We start from the raw sequence: 20,212 nt of genomic DNA on the forward strand, positions 1-20,212 counted from the left end.
ACCGATCAGTTCAAGCACAGTAGCATAATAAAAAATATCCCATAGTTCTGAGCTAACTAGATATAGAAGAAAATTTGGACTCATATCGGTTTCATTCAAAATTTTCGTAAATCAACTATAATTTTCAAAGTCGATAACTAGTGAAATATACATCTAATGATTCAATATTGTATGTACATCTATAATTCTGATGTTAAGCACAGATCTGAAGCTTTATCTGACATTTTGCAGGGCTGTTTATTGAAAGTCAGGCAAGTAAAATTTGCAAAATTTTAGGAACATACTTCAGCGTATACCAAAACTTTGAAGAGAGAAGTTCAAAATATATTGTTGGCAGTGTACCACTTCAAAATCCTAAGAAGTTCTTCTTGTCAATATGAAAGTGGTGAATCGAAATTTGCATATAAATATCTATATCACATTAATAATCAAATGAATTCAGTTTTTCCTTTATTTCTGTTATCAATTTCTGAAAAGAAAAATATACTATGCAACAGTACGAGAAAAGATACTGAATGCTTTTTTTCAATATACATCCTCTCAACTTTAGGGACTGCTCATTTATTTCGATTTTACAAAAAAAAATTAGAAGCAAAACATCTGAATGATTTTTTCTGAGAATTATCAAAGATATGTTGATTTTTGCGGATTCTTTTCTGAATAAGTCATATTTGATTATCCTATTCCTGAAAATATATAATGGCTCTGTATAATAAGAACTGAAGGACCCAATTTTGTTCCTTCATATTGTCAGAGTACCTGCTGAAGTGATAAAAGTATTAGTGAATACCAGAAATTATTCAAATGCGTTATCAGCACCATTAAGAGAATAAAGCATCCCTCAAGGTGGTTAGATACTTGTTGTTCAATAAACATGAATACCCAGATGGATGAAACGAATTAAAAAACGAATACTGAAGACGTTGACTGATTTACTTCTCCTATACAAAAATCTCTCAGTAATATTTGTATGGTTTAAATGTAGGTTGATACATATAATACGTATAATGAGTTTTTCGAATAAAGTGAAATTGATGTGAAAAAATGAACATTCGGGATTATTCAAATCCGAATTCGCATTCATAGACAATTATAAGTTTTTTACAAAAGTGTTAAAAATTCCAAACTAAACTTCGAATGAACTATTTTTCGACCCCAGCGAGCCTTGATATTTGAAATTCAGCCGATGAGCAAACTCAGTTTTTAAAGCATTACATTGCTTTTATTAAAGCACATAAAACTACTCTGCTCCCTTGTGACAGCGTTGAAGGCTGAACTGATATAATAAAACACAGAGTATAAATGAGCAGCTGTTAGAAAATTCAAGGGATGATTCCATGTCAAAAAGTGCGAGTTTTTCATTAATTTATTTTGAACATTCCATTTCCAGGACACTGACACAGCTAAAGATGATTAAAAAAAGCAATTTTCAATTTTTTTTTCAGAAACCAGAAAACTGAGATTTATTTTATGCCATTTTGATTTGGGATAGTTTATCGTTTTTCGAATAATGAACAAAAAACTCCCCATAGTAAAATTGACTGAATTTCAGTATAGGCATAATAACATATGCAAATTTAACAGCTTGCTCTTTCGTTAGATTGCTAAGCTGAATTATAATTTTTCTGAATCTACTAACTCTAGTTTAAATGTCATGCATCGTAATGTTATATTATTTAAGATTATCTGTTTTTTTCAACGACAATCTCTGTGGAGCAGTTTTGTGGAGCAGTTGAGAATTGTATGTTGGATATAAACAGGTCGAGGATACATATAATTTTCAACCATCTATAGTAGTTTCATCCACCCAACCGATCTTTCAAAAGCAAGAATAAATATGAATAAAAAGTTAACACATATTTAAATTCTATTCGTATGGTTCGATGAGTGAAGTTGATCATATTTTTCTTGAAGTTGAAGTTGGAAATGAACTTTTGTGTCCTGTGAAAACAAATTTGGTGAGTTGAATTCAATTGATTTATTTCATCTTTTTATTCTTGGGATACACAAAAATAAATTTCTTCACAACTCTTTCCGTTATCATTTCAAACGTTTATTTCTAGAATTTTCACATTCTATCAAATAATATGTGAATGATGGAAAATAATATTTTTACTTCGTTTATTTCAGTCTTTGGAAATTTCGAAAATGTCTTGCTGGGAAACATTCATCCTACCAACGAAGATAGCACTGTCCACCGTTGAAAAACTTGAGTACTGCCAAGAGGACGACCTTCAAAAATTGGTGGTGATAGAAAACCTAATGAAACAAAATGAGAGTGTCCAGAGACGTGTAGAAGACATCAGATATTATGCCAGTACTGAATCGAAAAACATCATCGATTCAAACGAAAAATTGGCGATTCTAACAAAAAAATTGAATAATGCCCGAATTATAAAGCAAATTTTGGAAAATACCGCCCGAGGGACCAAAAGTAAAAAATCATCGGACATGGAAATCGCGAAGTTATGTGGAATCAACAGAATGAAAAGGAATAACAGATATTGCAAATTCAAACAACCTCTATCACCCCTTGCCGTTCACGCAAATACACATTTGCACCGCGGAATCAAGAGAAAAAGAAATGAATAGTTCCTTGATTCATGAAAATTCTTGTGAATAATTGTATATATCTAAAGTAAGTGTAGAATCATTTCACTATTAATTTTAAGTGTTGTGTACATATATTTTAGTTTTTGAATGAAAAACAAGCATAAAATATGAGTAATTTCATTTTCCACTTTTTTTAAAAATTTAAATAATCATTGAGTTTTGTTGAAGCGGCAAATGTATTCATGAATATTCAAGCTTTGACATAGTGAATTATACTAGGTGTCTGTTAACAAATGCGAAGGACTTACGGAGATGATTCCTATAAATTTTTTTCGAAATCAACCTCCCTTCCAAGATACAGTTTTTAATTATTTTACGGGTTCTAGAAAACACTGACGTCCAATTTCATAATCAAATTCAAAGTCACTTTAAGCTTAAAGCTTCCTTTAGTGTCATTTTTACGTCCAGTTTCATAATCAAATTTAAAGTGTCTTTAAGCTTGAAGCTTCCTTTAATGTCATTTTTAGTAGGGTTAAAGGAAGCTTTAAAGTTAAAGCGGCTTTAGGTTTGATTATGAAACCGGCCGTTAGTAGGGTTAAAGAAAGCTTTAGAATTAAAGCGACTTTAGGTTTGATTATGAAACCGGCCGTTAGTCATAAAACTATACATAATATGAAGCACTGAGTAGATATTACTCACACACTTTTTTTAAATCTCATAACTTTATTATTAGGGGTTGAAAATAACAACTCCTTATGATTTTCCTTCAAAAATTGTTTTCGTGAGATAGATTTTCGAAAAACAAAATTCTCTTATGGGTTACAATTCAATTTTGGAGAAAAAAAGTCTCTTGCAGAATGTCGATACAGTCGATACATTTCTCGGAATAAGTAAAAACTTACAAGCAGTATGCGAAGGTGTATGAAGCAGAGAGTTGATGCATGTATTTTAGCGTGAGGTAGTCATTATATGGAATACTTATACGATGAAATGGATTGAACTAACAGTGATTAGAACTGCTTGTATATTTTTATTTATTCCGAGAAAAATATCGACTCTATCGAAATTTTGCAAGAAACTTTTTTGCTCCATTATTGAATGAGAAACCATAAGAGAATTTATTTTTCGAAAATCTATCCCACGAAAACAATTCTTGAAAGAAAATCATAAGGGGTTGTTATTTTCCAACCGTAATAATAAAGTTATGAGATCTAAAAAAATTCTGTGAGTAACATCTACTTATTGCTTCATATTATGTACAGTTTCATAAGTCAGAGTGAGTGTTTTTTGAAACCCGCACAAAAAATTAAAAACTGTCAACTCGTCATTGCCTTCCAAAGGCTGTGTCCTGGGAGGTCGATTTCGAAAAAAATTTATTGGAACTACCCTTGCTTATTTTCATCGAGGAATCATCTCCCTAAGTCCTTCACATTTGTTTACAGACACCCTGTATAATTATTGGGAATTACTTATATATTTTTTTTAGCAGCCCCTTTAAAATGGCACCTGGGAAGCAACTTTTTTCTCAGAAACCACAACACTGTCATCTGCTCAATTTTATCTCTGTTAGTTTTCTGTTTCATATTCACAATTTATAAATTCGAATTCAGTATAAGAAATATCAGTTGTTATAAAGAATAATTCTAACAGGAATGCTCCATCACAGTTTTATCGAAAAAATGTATATACACCATAATTTTTTTTTATTTGCATGAGTATATGGAAAAATATATAATGAAACAACAGAAGGAATATCTCCAGAAATATAACTCAACATTTGCTATTCATCTTAGTTTTCAATAAAATAATTATTTCTATACTTTATCTGTATTTTTTTATTTGTTTCTAATCGGAACACACACTAAAAAAAGCTGCGACAGTGAAATCCATTTTCTAGTCAGTTTGTTCTATATCAACATTTTTATGTTGATCAAAAACGAATTCATATTTCCAAATGAATGCTCAGAGAGTATAATTACTCAACAGACAAATATGGAATCCAGTAATTGAAACAGTGGAACACATGGAAGGTGTTGTTTTAATGATTAATCAATATTTCCAATTGATGGAAATAAAAAAGATTCAAAAGTTATTATATATTAATAGTTACAAACAAACAAATGGTCTACTCCACTATATATTTAAATTATGCACTATGCATTTCGGCAAGGTAACTTGCCATCATCAGGTGCTCTAAAATCAAACAATTTGTCAAACAAATGAAAAGATCTTAAATTGAACAAATTATAACCTACCGATGCAGTTGTTAAGACGTCAACGATGTAATATGAGCAAAATGGAACAAAAATAAACAAAATCATCGAGAAAACACACTAATAACGACATCTATGTTTAACAATTAAAATCAAATTAAACATATCCACAATCACATGTTCAACAAAAAGGGGGAACATGAGAAAACACACGCATTAAAGAAAGAAAACCTAGATGTCGTCCCGTTCTTCGATATTGTCTAAAATTACAAAAATGAACAGTCCACGAACAAACAAAAACAATAAAATAATAAAACTCAGCAAAAATCAGGCACCTCGTATAGAATTGAAAAAAGTTGAACAGTCAAAGTTAATCTGCTCATTGACGCAGTTATATTCTTGAGACCTCAACGCTCTGTTGATTTCCAAGATCTCCAGAAGATCCAATTGAAGACTCTTCTCACAAACATGCAAAACTTTGACACCAGTTCTTGGATCGAAAGTATGGCCTGACTCTAAGATGTGGTTGGCGAACTGTGATGGGGTGTTGACGATATCTTTATCTCTGTTTTTCTCTATATGTTTCAGATGTTCACCAACCCTTGTTTCTATTCTCCTCCCACTTTGACCTACGTAAGTGATATTGCATTGGGGTTGGGAGCAAAAAAGTTGGTAAACTCCAGACCTTTGTGTGATGGGTATTTTATCTTTAGTGTTGAGTAGATGTTTAGCCAGGGTATTAACCGTTTTGAAGGTAATCAGAGTGTTTTCTGTGTGAGCACTAAACAGTTTTGCGATGCTTACTGATATCTGTCCAAAAAACCTCAAGCTTCTATAGGTCTTCTGTTGAATTCCATCTGTGAGAGACCTATTCAGCTGCCTGTTCATGTGTCTTCGGTATATTCTCTCAATTGCGCGCTCAGGGTAACCATTTCCTTCCGCAATCTGTCTTATAATTGACAATTCCTTTTGAAAATTGGAGGGACTAAGAGGGATGTTGAACAATCTATGGAACATGGAATGAAATGAAGAGAATTTTTGACTGTACGGGTGGTTGGATGTGAAAGGTATTACGGAATCAGTAGTTGTTGGCTTCCGGAAAATATCAAAATTCAAACTGCAATTATCCCTCTCAATAATCAGATCTAAAAAAGGCAAACGGTCATTCACCTCCAGCTCGCACGTAAATTTGATGGAGGGGTGAAGACTATTCAACAAGTCGAGGAAACTCATCAGTTGACCATGGGTGCCCCTAAAAATGGCAAAAACATCATCGACATAACGGTACCACTTCAAGATGTGCTTAAGGAATAAACTTGTTCTAGACAAGTTTTGTTCAAATTTTGACATGAATGCTTCGGATAAAAACGGTGATATGTTGGAACCCATAGACAACCCATCAACTTGACAGTAATATTTATTCTCGAACTGAAAGAAGTTCTGTTTAAGGACAAGGTCTAATAAAGTACACAAATCTAAAATTACATGAGTGTGAAGGCCAGATTTTTCAAAGAGTAATTGTCGTACTATCTCCAAACATTCATCTGGAGGGATACTAGGGAAAAGGTTAACGACATCAAAAGAAACGAGCACGCAATCCGAAGGAATAGTAAAGTTCACCAACCTAGAAGAAAGCTCTAACGAATTTTCAATCGAAAACGTGCTTTCAAACTTCAAACATGATGGGAGAAAGGTAGAAAACATGTGAGACAACTTGGAGGCCGGGGAACCTGTGAAGGATACAATAGGTCTGACCGGGCAATTGGGTTTATGGATTTTAGGTAAGCAATAAAGGAGTGGGGTTGTGGGGTTCATCGGGAGGATATTTTGTCTACTGGGGTTTAACAAGTGTGAAGCTTCTTGACAGGTTTTTAAAGTCAACTTCATCTTGGCTATGAATTTGTTGGTCGGGTTATACGGTAATTCGTGAAATTTGTTTTCATTAAGTAGATGGTAGACTTTCTCTCTATAATCCACCCTCGACATCAGAATAATGCAATTACCTTTATCTGCCTTTGTTATAATGAGTTCATTATCTATTACCTTCTTTTTTAAAGATTTCACCTTCTCAATCATGACATCTCGACCCCTTCTCGTGGTGGAACACTCACCAACCCGAAACTTGTTGAGTTTGCTAGTGATCTGGGCTCTTAAAGCGTTCGATTCTTCGACTGTCGTACTCTGAATGACCCTCTCGCAGTCAACCATCAGCTGTTCAATGCAAAAATCAGTTCTATGGTGGTAGAAATTGAACTTCAAGCCAAGGTTCAGCACCTGAACGTCACCCTCAGAAAGTGACACACTGCTCAAGTTAAGAAATCTAGGGTGGAACTGATGGGGTGGATCGTGTTGCCTGGACCTTCTATCTTCTGTCCTGGTAGACTGAGTGTAAATTAAATTGTCAATCTTCAAATTTAAGGACCTCTTGTGAACTCTACCCTTTCTCGAAACGTGCTCATCAATGTGCTTAAATAAACATGAAAATTCAGCATTATGCAGTCTCTTCGCCAACTCAAAGTAGAGAAACTTCAGCTTTTGTTCTAAGGAAGCTAAGGTTGAGTAGTGTCTTCTTATTTCATGTTGAATCCATAACTTTGTCGCCAATGAGACAGCTCTACGGGCGCTGTGTGAGCTAGATTTACAATTCAAGGTGACGTACTTTGGTGTCAGATTCATGTCCAAGCATCGGTGGTTGAACCAAATATTCTGGTGCAATATTCGTCTTCTGACGGAAAACTTACGAAACTGGCGGACTAAGTATGCTCGACTGGCATTTCTTAAAATCTGGTAATAGTCCATCGGTGGAGTTTTTAATAATAGTTACAAACAAACAAATGGTCTACTCCACTATATATTTAAATTATGCACTATGCATTTCGGCAAGGTAACTTGCCATCATCAGGTGCTCTAAAATCAAACAATTTGTCAAACAAATGAAAAGATCTTAAATTGAACAAATTATAACCTACCGATGCAGTAGGTTCCCCCTTTTTGTTGAACATGTGATTGTGGATATGTTTAATTTGATTTTAATTGTTAAACATAGATGTCGTTATTAGTGTGTTTTCTCGATGATTTTGTTTATTTTTGTTCCATTTTGCTCATATTACATCGTTGACGTCTTAACAACTGCATCGGTAGGTTATAATTTGTTCAATTTAAGATCTTTTCATTTGTTTGACAAATTGTTTGATTTTAGAGCACCTGATGATGGCAAGTTACCTTGCCGAAATGCATAGTGCATAATTTAAATATATAGTGGAGTAGACCATTTGTTTGTTTGTAACTATTATTAAAAACTCCACCGATGGACTATTACCAGATTTTAAGAAATGCCAGTCGAGCATACTTAGTCCGCCAGTTTCGTAAGTTTTCCGTCAGAAGACGAATATTGCACCAGAATATTTGGTTCAACCACCGATGCTTGGACATGAATCTGACACCAAAGTACGTCACCTTGAATTGTAAATCTAGCTCACACAGCGCCCGTAGAGCTGTCTCTTTGGCGACAAAGTTATGGATTCAACATGAAATAAGAAGACACTACTCAACCTTAGCTTCCTTAGAACAAAAGCTGAAGTTTCTCTACTTTGAGTTGGCGAAGAGACTGCATAATGCTGAATTTTCATGTTTATTTGAGCACATTGATGAGCACGTTTCGAGAAAGGGTAGAGTTCACAAGAGGTCCTTAAATTTGAAGATTGACAATTTAATTTACACTCAGTCTACCAGGACAGAAGATAGAAGGTCCAGGCAACACGATCCACCCCATCAGTTCCACCCTAGATTTCTTAACTTGAGCAGTGTGTCACTTTCTGAGGGTGACGTTCAGGTGCTGAACCTTGGCTTGAAGTTCAATTTCTACCACCATAGAACTGATTTTTGCATTGAACAGCTGATGGTTGACTGCGAGAGGGTCATTCAGAGTACGACAGTCGAAGAATCGAATGCTTTAAGAGCCCAGATCACTAGCAAACTCAACAAGTTTCGGGTTGGTGAGTGTTCCACCACGAGAAGGGGTCGAGATGTCATGATTGAGAAGGTGAAATCTTTAAAAAAGAAGGTAATAGATAATGAACTCATTATAACAAAGGCAGATAAAGGTAATTGCATTATTCTGATGTCGAGGGTGGATTATAGAGAGAAAGTCTACCATCTACTTAATGAAAACAAATTTCACGAATTACCGTATAACCCGACCAACAAATTCATAGCCAAGATGAAGTTGACTTTAAAAACCTGTCAAGAAGCTTCACACTTGTTAAACCCCAGTAGACAAAATATCCTCCCGATGAACCCCACAACCCCACTCCTTTATTGCTTACCTAAAATCCATAAACCCAATTGCCCGGTCAGACCTATTGTATCCTTCACAGGTTCCCCGGCCTCCAAGTTGTCTCACATGTTTTCTACCTTTCTCCCATCATGTTTGAAGTTTGAAAGCACGTTTTCGATTGAAAATTCGTTAGAGCTTTCTTCTAGGTTGGTGAACTTTACTATTCCTTCGGATTGCGTGCTCGTTTCTTTTGATGTCGTTAACCTTTTCCCTAGTATCCCTCCAGATGAATGTTTGGAGATAGTACGACAATTACTCTTTGAAAAATCTGGCCTTCACACTCATGTAATTTTAGATTTGTGTACTTTATTAGACCTTGTCCTTAAACAGAACTTCTTTCAGTTCGAGAATAAATATTACTGTCAAGTTGATGGGTTGTCTATGGGTTCCAACATATCACCGTTTTTATCCGAAGCATTCATGTCAAAATTTGAACAAAACTTGTCTAGAACAAGTTTATTCCTTAAGCACATCTTGAAGTGGTACCGTTATGTCGATGATGTTTTTGCCATTTTTAGGGGCACCCATGGTCAACTGATGAGTTTCCTCGACTTGTTGAATAGTCTTCACCCCTCCATCAAATTTACGTGCGAGCTGGAGGTGAATGACCGTTTGCCTTTTTTAGATCTGATTATTGAGAGGGATAATTGCAGTTTGAATTTTGATATTTTCCGGAAGCCAACAACTACTGATTCCGTAATACCTTTCACATCCAACCACCCGTACAGTCAAAAATTCTCTTCATTTCATTCCATGTTCCATAGATTGTTCAACATCCCTCTTAGTCCCTCCAATTTTCAAAAGGAATTGTCAATTATAAGACAGATTGCGGAAGGAAATGGTTACCCTGAGCGCGCAATTGAGAGAATATACCGAAGACACATGAACAGGCCGCTGAATAGGTCTCTCACAGATGGAATTCAACAGAAGACCTATAGAAGCTTGAGGTTTTTTGGACAGATATCAGTAAGCATCGCAAAACTGTTTAGTGCTCACACAGAAAATACTCTGATTACCTTCAAAACGGTTAATACCCTGGCTAAACATCTACTCAACACTAAAGATAAAATACCCATCACACAAAGGTCTGGAGTTTACCAACTTTTTTGCTCCCAACCCCAATGCAATATCACTTACGTAGGTCAAAGTGGGAGGAGAATAGAAACAAGGGTTGGTGAACATCTGAAACATATAGAGAAAAACAGAGATAAAGATATCGTCAACACCCCATCACAGTTCGCCAACCACATATTAGAGTCAGGCCATACTTTCGATCCAAGAACTGGTGTCAAAGTTTTGCATGTTTGTGAGAAGAGTCTTCAATTGGATCTTCTGGAGATCTTGGAAATCAACAGAGCGTTGAGGTCTCAAGAATATAACTGCGTCAATGAGCAGATTAACTTTGACTGTTCAACTTTTTTCAATTCTATACGAGGTGCCTGATTTTTGCTGAGTTTTATTATTTTATTGTTTTTGTTTGTTCGTGGACTGTTCATTTTTGTAATTTTAGACAATATCGAAGAACGGGACGACATCTAGGTTTTCTTTCTTTAATGCGTGTGTTTTCTCATGTTCCCCCTTTTTGTTGAACATGTGATTGTGGATATGTTTAATTTGATTTTAATTGTTAAACATAGATGTCGTTATTAGTGTGTTTTCTCGATGATTTTGTTTATTTTTGTTCCATTTTGCTCATATTACATCGTTGACGTCTTAACAACTGCATCGGTAGGTTATAATTTGTTCAATTTAAGATCTTTTCATTTGTTTGACAAATTGTTTGATTTTAGAGCACCTGATGATGGCAAGTTACCTTGCCGAAATGCATAGTGCATAATTTAAATATATAGTGGAGTAGACCATTTGTTTGTTTGTAACTATTATTAAAAACTCCACCGATGGACTATTACCAGATTTTATTATATATTATTTCAGAGACTTATATTGAATATAACAATGGTACCTAATGAAATATGTGATGTACAGAAACCAATAGGATTTTCGCCAATTTAACAATGAGATATTTTTATTGGTTAACTTTCCACTTCATTAAAAAAAAAGAAGAAACAATAAGTATGGGAACAAATTATCAGAAAAGTTAAACTTGCAAAATTAAGATACGCTAGCACATCTGACAAGTGATTCCTTTACTAACAGTACAGTCATAGAAGAGAAGGGGTAACTACCAATCCGAAAGGCTGGCAGGTAGAAAAAGTAAATTAGATAGGGGTAGCTTTCTCATATTATACCGATACTTTGAAGAGTAAAGTGCTTGTCTCATTGTCAAATTTGAAGTGTCGTGTTGTGTTTTGTGCATATATCTGAAAATGGTGAGTTGAATTTCATTTAAAATAGTATTGAGAATGTAGTTTTAGAGTTTGACTAAACATTTGGCTCTGAAAGTACCTAACCACTTATTGCAGACAAAATATTCCAGAAATTGTTCTTGAAATTAATTTATTACTGCGATTGTTTATCCCTAGGAATAGATGTAGAAATTTGACTGATCTTTTTGATCTGATAGAGACAAATATGTTCCAGAAATATTTCGAAAATTGTCCATAATTCTAATTTTCTTGTTTCGTTTGTTTATCTCCAGAACATTTGAATTTTATTGAAATATTCCGAGAATAATATGGAACTGCAGATAGTATTATTTGGATGTTGGAATTTGTAATGGGTCGTTTTGAATGGATCTTTTAAAATCAATTTTTTGTTCATAGTTATGTTATAATTTATATTTTTGTTTCAGACGACCAAAATCTCGAAGAAGAATGGGATCAGCAAAACGAAAATTTCCATTAATTTAACAAAGGTGGCAATTTCCACTTTAGAAACCTTAAAAGCAGGAAATTTGAGAAATGTAGTTGTTGTCGGAAACTTCATTGAAAATAAGGCGAGTCTGCTGAAAGAGCTAAAAAATTTATCAAGCCCACCGAACAGTTCAGCCACGAAGAAAAAGTCTCCAGGCCTTCTCAAAGAAAAACTGGAGAAGGCATTACGTATGAAGAGTATTTTAGAAGAGGCTGTACAAGGGGATGCAGAAAAGGCACATAACGAATTGGCAGAATTATGTGAAGAGAGGAAGAAGCAAGTTGAATTCAGGCATCACAATTTTATATCCACTACTTCTCCCCTTGCTGCGTCTACTTATAATTGCCCAAATCGCAGAAGAAAAGGAAAAAAGAAGCACAGAAAAAATAGTGGAAAAAAACTTAACTGACAAATGATTTTTCGTGATAGGTTTTTATTTGAATTGTAAATATGTAAATAATGTATTTGAATTGATTGTACATATATTGTTCTGTATTATTCATAGTTTTATAAATAAATTTTATATGAAAAATGATTTTTTTTCACGAATTCTAAAAATAATATATGAAATAATATCAAAATTGATCAATTGAAGTTGAAGCTTTATTTTTGGTATTCATCGAGTCTAAGTAGCTTCTCTGGAAACGAAAATATAATTTATTGACTAATCCTTATTTGAAAATTTTGAGATATTAGGTGTCATTTCAAATATGTATCGAAAGCATTGTTCTCTCTTGCAGATCAATTAGGATATTTAAATTTTCGCAAAAAAAAAATTCAGCCCTATGCCTCATGAAATAAGATATAAATGCCTCAAAAAGATGTGAATCATTGCGATTTAATTCGTCATATATAATCGAAATTTCAAAGATTAGTCATTGAGGTACACATTATAATAGAATAAATTCGAGAAGGCATGTGAATGTATACAAGAAAAAATGCTCTTGCAGGTAAGTAAGGCAGAAATTCGAAAAGAAAAATATACTATTCAACAGTACGAGAAAAGATACTTTTTTGAATATACATTCTCTTAACTTTAGGGATTGCTCAATTATTAAGATTGTAAAAAAAAAAAATTAGGAGTAAAACATCCAAATAATTTTTTCTATGAAGTATTAAAGATATGTTGACCTTTGCGGATTTTTTTTTTGAATAAGTCATATTTGATTATAATATTCCTGAAAAAATATAATGGCTCTGTATAATAAGAACTGAAAATGAAAATTCATGAAAACTATTCAAAATAAATTGAAGTATGCAGTAATGAAATTTAGGAATTCCTTTCGAACTGACAGAAAGTTTTTCTTTGTTTGGATTTATGATTCCAATTAGTGATATGCTTCAAAGGACCCAATATTGTTCCTTCATATTACCAGCAGAGGCGTAGGAAGGGGGGTGCGGAGGGGGCGGACCGCCCCGGGTGCCAGCCCTGTGGGGGTGACAAAAATGTATCTTAACAGGCTTATATTTGATTAGAGCGTATTTTCCTAGCAAAGAATCTAAGTCGGATTGATTTTAGATATAGTTTACGTACGATCGCTAAAATTGTGGGTGAAGTACAATTATATATTAGGATAGATATCGTATAATGGCAAAGAGGAAGGTTAATCTTTGAAAATGGCTACTAAGCGAGGAGCGGAACAGTGAGCAACGAGTACGATCGCGTCGAGAAGGAAACTTGTAGTCAGGGCTGAATAGAGTAGGAGCAGCCAGTGTCCGGCTGGAGTGATTTATGACCCATTATATTTCCACTGCGCCTGCCTCTTCCAGTAGTTTAATTTTATCATTCATCCTCAGTGCGTCTGCGTCAGTACCTAAATTCGACTGCAATAATACGCAAGCGCTGTTTACTCGTTTATTGTTTGTGCTTCTTTGTGGGAATCTAGACTAGCTGTGTTATTGGTGCCGTGGTGTACGTATAATCGTACAGAAATAAAATATTGAATCAGTGGTCCATATTATTCTACCTCTTCGATCTGGCAGCTATTTAGGAATTTGGGTGAGTTTTGTTTTCCCATGCGTTTTGATAGTTTGAAATGTGATAGGATGAGGAGCAGAGGTAGGTAATCTACATAGGCACACTTTCGCAATTTAGTGAAGGTCGATTTGTTGAGAAGTAGCAGGAGGACTGACAAGGTGGAGTACTCAGTATGAAGCTGTTAAAACTGTATTCCAAAGTTCCAAGAAGATTGCCGATATAGCATTGAGGAACTTTGTGACCCTTCAGAAACTATCCGCACTTGAAGAGCAGCTCAAACTTTATTAACTGCAGAATGTGATTTTTCATTCTTGTGCTATTTGAGTCTATGGAATAGTGCACTAGAAGAAAAAAGGCTTTTAAACTTCTCATTCTTATGAGGAACTTTTTGACACTTATTCCTACAGTGTCGAAAAGTGCCTCATCAGAATGAGAAGTTTAATGGCCTTTTTGATTGAAAACAGGGAAATTCTTGTGGAAAAGGCAATGGAATTTGCGAAAGGTATTTGTGACGAGATAAAAATTCCTACCGTCAAAAGAAGAACCTTCAGAAGAAGGAAATCTATGCCGGAGAGAAAGATATCGGACGATCGATGTTAGGGTGCATTGACACGTTTCAACAAAAAATACTCGTTGCCAAGGCATGGAAGTGATATCAGTCAGGTGTGTTATCTTGCAGACCAAGAACTTGCTGAAGAGTTCAGAAACTGAATTGCTAGAATTAGTTGGCAGTTTAGTTTGGAGTTATGAAGAAATATCTTCAGAAGACATGTTGAAAGAAATCCCACGTCTGAGGAGGTTTTTAAAAGTGCGGCTAGCGTTCCTGAAGAAGAAGCTCTGAAGTGGAGTTCTTTGTGACTATTGCAGTTTAATGTCGAGTATGAGCTTCCAGATTCTGTTCCAAATTTAACGTTAGCACTTGGGATTTACCTTACATTATGTGTTTCTGAGTTTTTCCAAAACTAAGCTTATCCAAAGTTATCTCAGATCTACTGTGAGCCAAGGTCGACTATCTTGCTTGGCTATTTTATCCAATGAGCATGGTGTAGCCAGAGGGATCGTCTTTGATGAGACTATTTCTCAGTTTGCAGAGAGCAAAGTCAGAAAAAAGAAGTTCTGAAAGAAGAGATGCTGATAATTTGTTGAATTTGTGCAAAAAACTTATTTTTTTTTCATTGAAATATAATATTTTACGTGTTGCCCTTCACACCTCTATGCCCATGTTTCAAACACTTCAAATAAAAACTTGTAATTTTGTTAACAAACAAAAAAGGCTCAACAATGTTATGTAATGTTGGGGGGCGACAAGTTGAAATTCCGCCCCGGGTGTCACAAGAGCTTGCTACGCCTCTGATTACCAGAGTACCTGCTGAAGTAATAAAAGTATTAGTGATTCCCAGAAGTTATTCGAATGCGTTATCAGCACCATTGAGAAAATAATGCATCCCCCAAGGTGGTTAGATACTTGTTCAATAAACATGAATACCCAGCTGAATGAAAAGAAGTGGCAAACGAATACTGATGAAGACATTGACTGATTTCATTTTTCTTACTTTCATTTTATTTGGATTGAACCAAAATGTCTGAATTCAATATTTCTAAAAACAACCGTTAATTTATCCATTCAAGAAATTAATTCACCTGAGTTGTTGATATAGTTGTTTTTTTTATTTATTAATTTCTCAATCGGTGAATCGAAAGAATGTTGATAAATTGTTAGTTGTTACCATACACAACTTGGATTTGATTTTTAAGTTGAGGACATGAAAATGAAAAGACATGGATGAGATCAGAATATTTCCAAAATTTTGGGATTCATTATTTTGTGAATATTGTAGCGTTCATTAATTACAGTACTGGAAGAAATATCTCTGTTCCCGATTTTTATTTCGATGTTATACACACATTTTTTTAAGCTTATCACTTTGCCAAAGTATCACAACTAAATTCAGCATGCAAAAATATTTATTGATCTTATCGTGTACTTTGTAAAATAAGGAATTGAAATTCGACGATTCGTTTAAGAATTGGATAGGGCATACACATTCTGAAGGTATAGCTAAAAAGCGAACAATTTAGACACTTTTTTTCCGACTTTCGTTGAACAAAATCAGATATAAAATATAATTCCGAATTGGAACGTTTCAAAGCGAAGAGAAAAATATGAGATAATCAACGTATTAATCATCTCAAAACCGATCAGTTCAAGCACAGTAGCATAATAAAAAATATCCCATAGTTCTGAGCTAAATAGGTATAGAAGAAAATTTGGACGCATATCGGTTTCATTCAAAATTTTCGTAAATCAACTATAATTTTCAAAGTCGATAACTAGTTAAATATACATCTAATGATTCAATATTGTATGTACATCTATAATTCTGATGTTAAGCACAGATCTGAAGCTTTATCTGACATTTTGCAGGGGCTGTTTATTGAAAGTCAGGCAAGTAAAAGTTGCAAAATTTTAGGAACATACTTCAGCGTATACCAAAACTTTGAAGAGAGAAGTTCAAAATATATTGTTGGCAGTGTACCACTTCAAAATCCTAAGAAGTTCTTCTTGTCAATATGAAAGTGGTGAATCGAAATTTGTATATAAATATCTATATCACATTAATAATCAAATGAATTCAGTTTTTCCTTTATTTCTGTTATCAATTTCTGAAAAGAAAAATATACTATTCAACAGTAAGAGAAAAGATACTGAATGCTTTTTTTCAATATACATCCTCTCAACTTTAGGGACTGCTCATTTATTTCGATTTTACAAAAAAAAAATTAGAAGCAAAACATCTGAATGATTTTTTCTGAGAATTATCAAAGATATGTTGATTTTTGCGGATTCTTTTCTGAATAAGTCATATTTGATTATCCTATTCCTGAAAATATATAATGGCTCTGTATAATAAGAACTGAAGGACCCAATTTTGTTCCTTCATATTGTCAGAGTACCTGCTGAAGTGATAAAAGTATTAGTGAATACCAGAAATTATTCAAATGCGTTATCAGCACCATTAAGAGAATAAAGCATCCCTCAAGGTGGTTAGATACTTGTTGTTCAATAAACATGAATACCCAGATGGATGAAACGAATTCAAAAACGAATACTGAAGACGTTGACTGATTTACTTCTCCTATACAAAAATCTCTCAGTAATATTTGTATGGTTTAAATGTAGGTTGATACATATAATACGTATAATGAGTTTTTCGAATAAAGTGAAATTGATGTGAAAATATGAACATTCGGGATTATTCAAATCCGAATTCGCATTCATAGACAATGGTAAGTTTTTCACAAAAGTGTTAAAAATTCCAAACTAAACTTCGAATGAACTATTTTTCGACCCCAGCGAGCCTTGACATTTGAAATTCAGCCGATGAGCAAACTCAGTTTTTAAAGCATTACATTGCTTTTATTAAAGCACATAAAACTACTCTGCTCCCTTGTGACAGCGTTGAAGGCTGAACTGATATAATAAAACACAGAGTATAAATGAGAAGCTGTTAGAAAATTCAAGGGATGATTCCATGTCAAAAAGTGCGAGTTTTTCATTAATTTATTTTGAACATTCCATTTCCAGGACACTGACACAGCTAAAGATGATTAAAAAAAGCAATTTTCAATTTTTTTTTCAGAAACCAGAAAACTGAGATTTATTTTATGCCATTTTGATTTGGGATAGTTTATCGTTTTTCGAATAATGAACAAAAAACTCCCCATAGTAAAATTGACTGAATTTCAGTATAGGCATAATAACATATGCAAATTTAACAGCTTGCTCCTTCGTTAGATTGCTAAGCTGAATTATAATTTTTCTGAATCTACTAACTCTAGAGTAAATGTCATGCATCGTAATGTTATATTATTTAAGATTATCTGTTTTTTTCAACGACAATCTCTGTGGAGCAGTTTTGTGCAGCAGTTGAGAATTGTATGTTGGATATAAACAGGTCGAGGATACATATAATTTTCAACCATCTATAGTAGTTTCATCCACCCAACCGATCTTTCAAAAGCAAGAATAAATATGAATAAAAAGTTAACACTAATTAGTAAGTATATACATAATATCTGACTTTAATACTGGGAACAATTTGTCACTGTAATTCTGGGAAAGATTTATCTGTGTGGCACTAATTATAAATTACGGTTTATATTATCATCCGTATTATATAATAATGAAAACTCCTTCAGGTATTTGGATAGTTTGTATATTAATCGATACTCCTTTTTACATAAACACCGACGTTTCGGTATCAAATCGGACCTTTATCAAGGATTAATGATTTCACAGGAATCGAGTCATCACAACAAAATACATCAATCTGTTTCACCGAATGCTTCTTTTAAAATGATCGCACATATAGTTTTATTGCTTCACTTATATATTATTATTTTTTATAGTATTTATTTTATTTTGGTCATTCATCAAAATAATTTCCTTCTAGAGTGATACAATCAGTCCAACGTCGCTTTAAAATTTCGATGCCTTTTTGCAATTCTGGAAAATATTTATCATTTTGTAATTCTAGAAACAATTTGTAATGTAGCAAAAATGATAAATTTGAACTCCGCCGTTTACTACATCATTGCAGGAGAGTGGGGGTTCGCGCGTAAACTGCCAAATGACAGGTAGGTACTTGAAGGGAAAAATTCAGGTACATATTTAAATTCTATTCGTATGGTTCGATGAGTGAAGTTGATCATATTTTTCTTGAAGTTGAAGTTGGAAATGATTTTTTGTGTCCTGTGAAAACAAATTTGGTGAGTTGAATTAAATTGATTAAGTTCATCTTTTTATTCTTGGGATACACAAAAATAAATTTCTTCACAACTCTTTCCGTTATCATTTCAAACGTTTATTTCTAGAATTTTCACATTCTATCAAATAATATGTGAATGATGGAAAATAATATTTTTACTTCGTTTATTTCAGTCTTTGGAAATTTCGAAAATGTCTTGCTGGGAAACATTCATCCTACCAACGAAGATAGCACTGTCCACCGTTGAAAAACTTGAGTACTGCCAAGAGGATGACCTTCAAAAATTGGTGGTGATAGAAAACCTAATGAAACAAAATGAGAGTGTCCAGAGACGTGTAGAAGACATCAGATATTATGCCAGTACTGAATCGAAAAACATCATCGATTCAAACGAAAAATTGGCGATTCTAACAAAAAAATTGAATAATGCCCGAATTATAAAGCAAATTTTGGAAAATACCGCCCGGGGGACCAAAAGTAAAAAATCATCGGACATGGAAATCGCGAAGTTATGTGGAATCAACAGAATGAAAAGGAATAACAGATATTGCAAATTCAAACAACCTCTATCACCCCTTGCCGTTCACGCAAATACACATTTGCACCGCGGAATCAAGAGAAAAAGAAATGAATAGTTCCCTGATTCATGAAAATTCTTGTAAATAATTGTATATATCTAAAGTAAGTGTAGAATCATTTCGCTATTAATTTTAAGTGTTGTGTACATATATTTTGGTTTTTGAATGAAAAACAAGCATAAAATATGAGTAATTTCATTTTCCACTTCTTTTAAAAATTTAAATAATCATTGAGTTTTGTTGAAGCGGCAAATGTATTCATGAATATTCAAGCTTTGACATAGTGAATTATACTAGGTGTCTGTTAACAAATGCGAAGGACTTACGGAGATGATTCCTATAAATTTTTTTCGAAATCAACCTCCCTTCCAAGATACAGTTTTTAATTTTTTTACGGGTTCTAGAAAACACTGACGTCCAGTTTCATAATCAAATTCAAAGTCACTTTAAGCTTAAAGCTTCCTTTAGTGTCATTTTTAGTAGGGTTAAAGAAAGCTTTACAATTAAAGCGACTTTAGGTTTGATTATGAAACCGGCCGTTAGTCATAAAACTATACATAATATGAAGCACTGACTAGATATTACTCACACATTTTTTTTAAATCTCATAACTTTATTATTAGGGGTTGAAAATAACAACTCCTTATGATTTTCCTTCAAAAATTGTTTTCTCTTATGGTTTCCCATTCAATTTTGGAGAAAAAAAGTCTCTTGCAGAATGTCGATACAGTCGATACATTTCTCGGAATAAGTAAAAACTTACAAGCAGTATGCGAAGGTGTATGAAGCAGAGAGTTGATGCATGTATTTTAGCGGGAGGTAGTCATTATATGGAATACTTATACGATGAAATGGATTGAACTAACAGTGATCAGAACTGCTTGTATATTTTTATTTATTCCGAGAAAAATATCGACTCTATCGAAATTTTGCAAGAAACTTTTTTGCTCCATTATTGAATGGGAAACCAT

The 20,212-nt window shown here is 33.8% G+C and overlaps 4 protein-coding genes across 4 annotated transcripts; 3 read left to right on the forward strand and 1 right to left on the reverse strand.

Moving 5' to 3' along the window:
• Positions 1-1,861: 1,861 nt before the first annotated feature.
• On the forward strand, positions 1,862-2,592 carry LOC123309574. The gene is made up of 2 exons (XM_044892759.1): positions 1,862-1,958; positions 2,131-2,592. Exons 1-2 carry the CDS (start codon positions 1,884-1,886, stop codon positions 2,590-2,592), a joined length of 537 nt encoding a protein of 178 aa, XP_044748694.1. The 5' UTR covers positions 1,862-1,883.
• Positions 2,593-5,093: 2,501 nt separating this feature from the next.
• LOC123309575 lies at positions 5,094-7,442 on the reverse strand. Its single transcript, XM_044892760.1, has one exon. It carries the CDS (start codon positions 7,440-7,442, stop codon positions 5,094-5,096), a length of 2,349 nt encoding a protein of 782 aa, XP_044748695.1.
• Positions 7,443-8,196: 754 nt separating this feature from the next.
• Positions 8,197-10,545, forward strand: LOC123309576. Its single transcript, XM_044892761.1, has one exon. It carries the CDS (start codon positions 8,197-8,199, stop codon positions 10,543-10,545), a length of 2,349 nt encoding a protein of 782 aa, XP_044748696.1.
• Positions 10,546-18,644: 8,099 nt separating this feature from the next.
• LOC123309740 lies at positions 18,645-19,654 on the forward strand. Its single transcript, XM_044892979.1, has 2 exons — positions 18,645-18,664; positions 18,837-19,654. Exon 2 carries the CDS (start codon positions 18,855-18,857, stop codon positions 19,296-19,298), a length of 444 nt encoding a protein of 147 aa, XP_044748914.1. The 5' UTR covers positions 18,645-18,664; positions 18,837-18,854; the 3' UTR covers positions 19,299-19,654.
• The last annotated feature ends 558 nt before the right edge of the window (positions 19,655-20,212 follow it).

This window comes from Coccinella septempunctata, chromosome 3 (assembly GCF_907165205.1).
Source record: "Coccinella septempunctata chromosome 3, icCocSept1.1, whole genome shotgun sequence".
NCBI lineage: Eukaryota > Metazoa > Arthropoda > Insecta > Coleoptera > Coccinellidae > Coccinella > Coccinella septempunctata.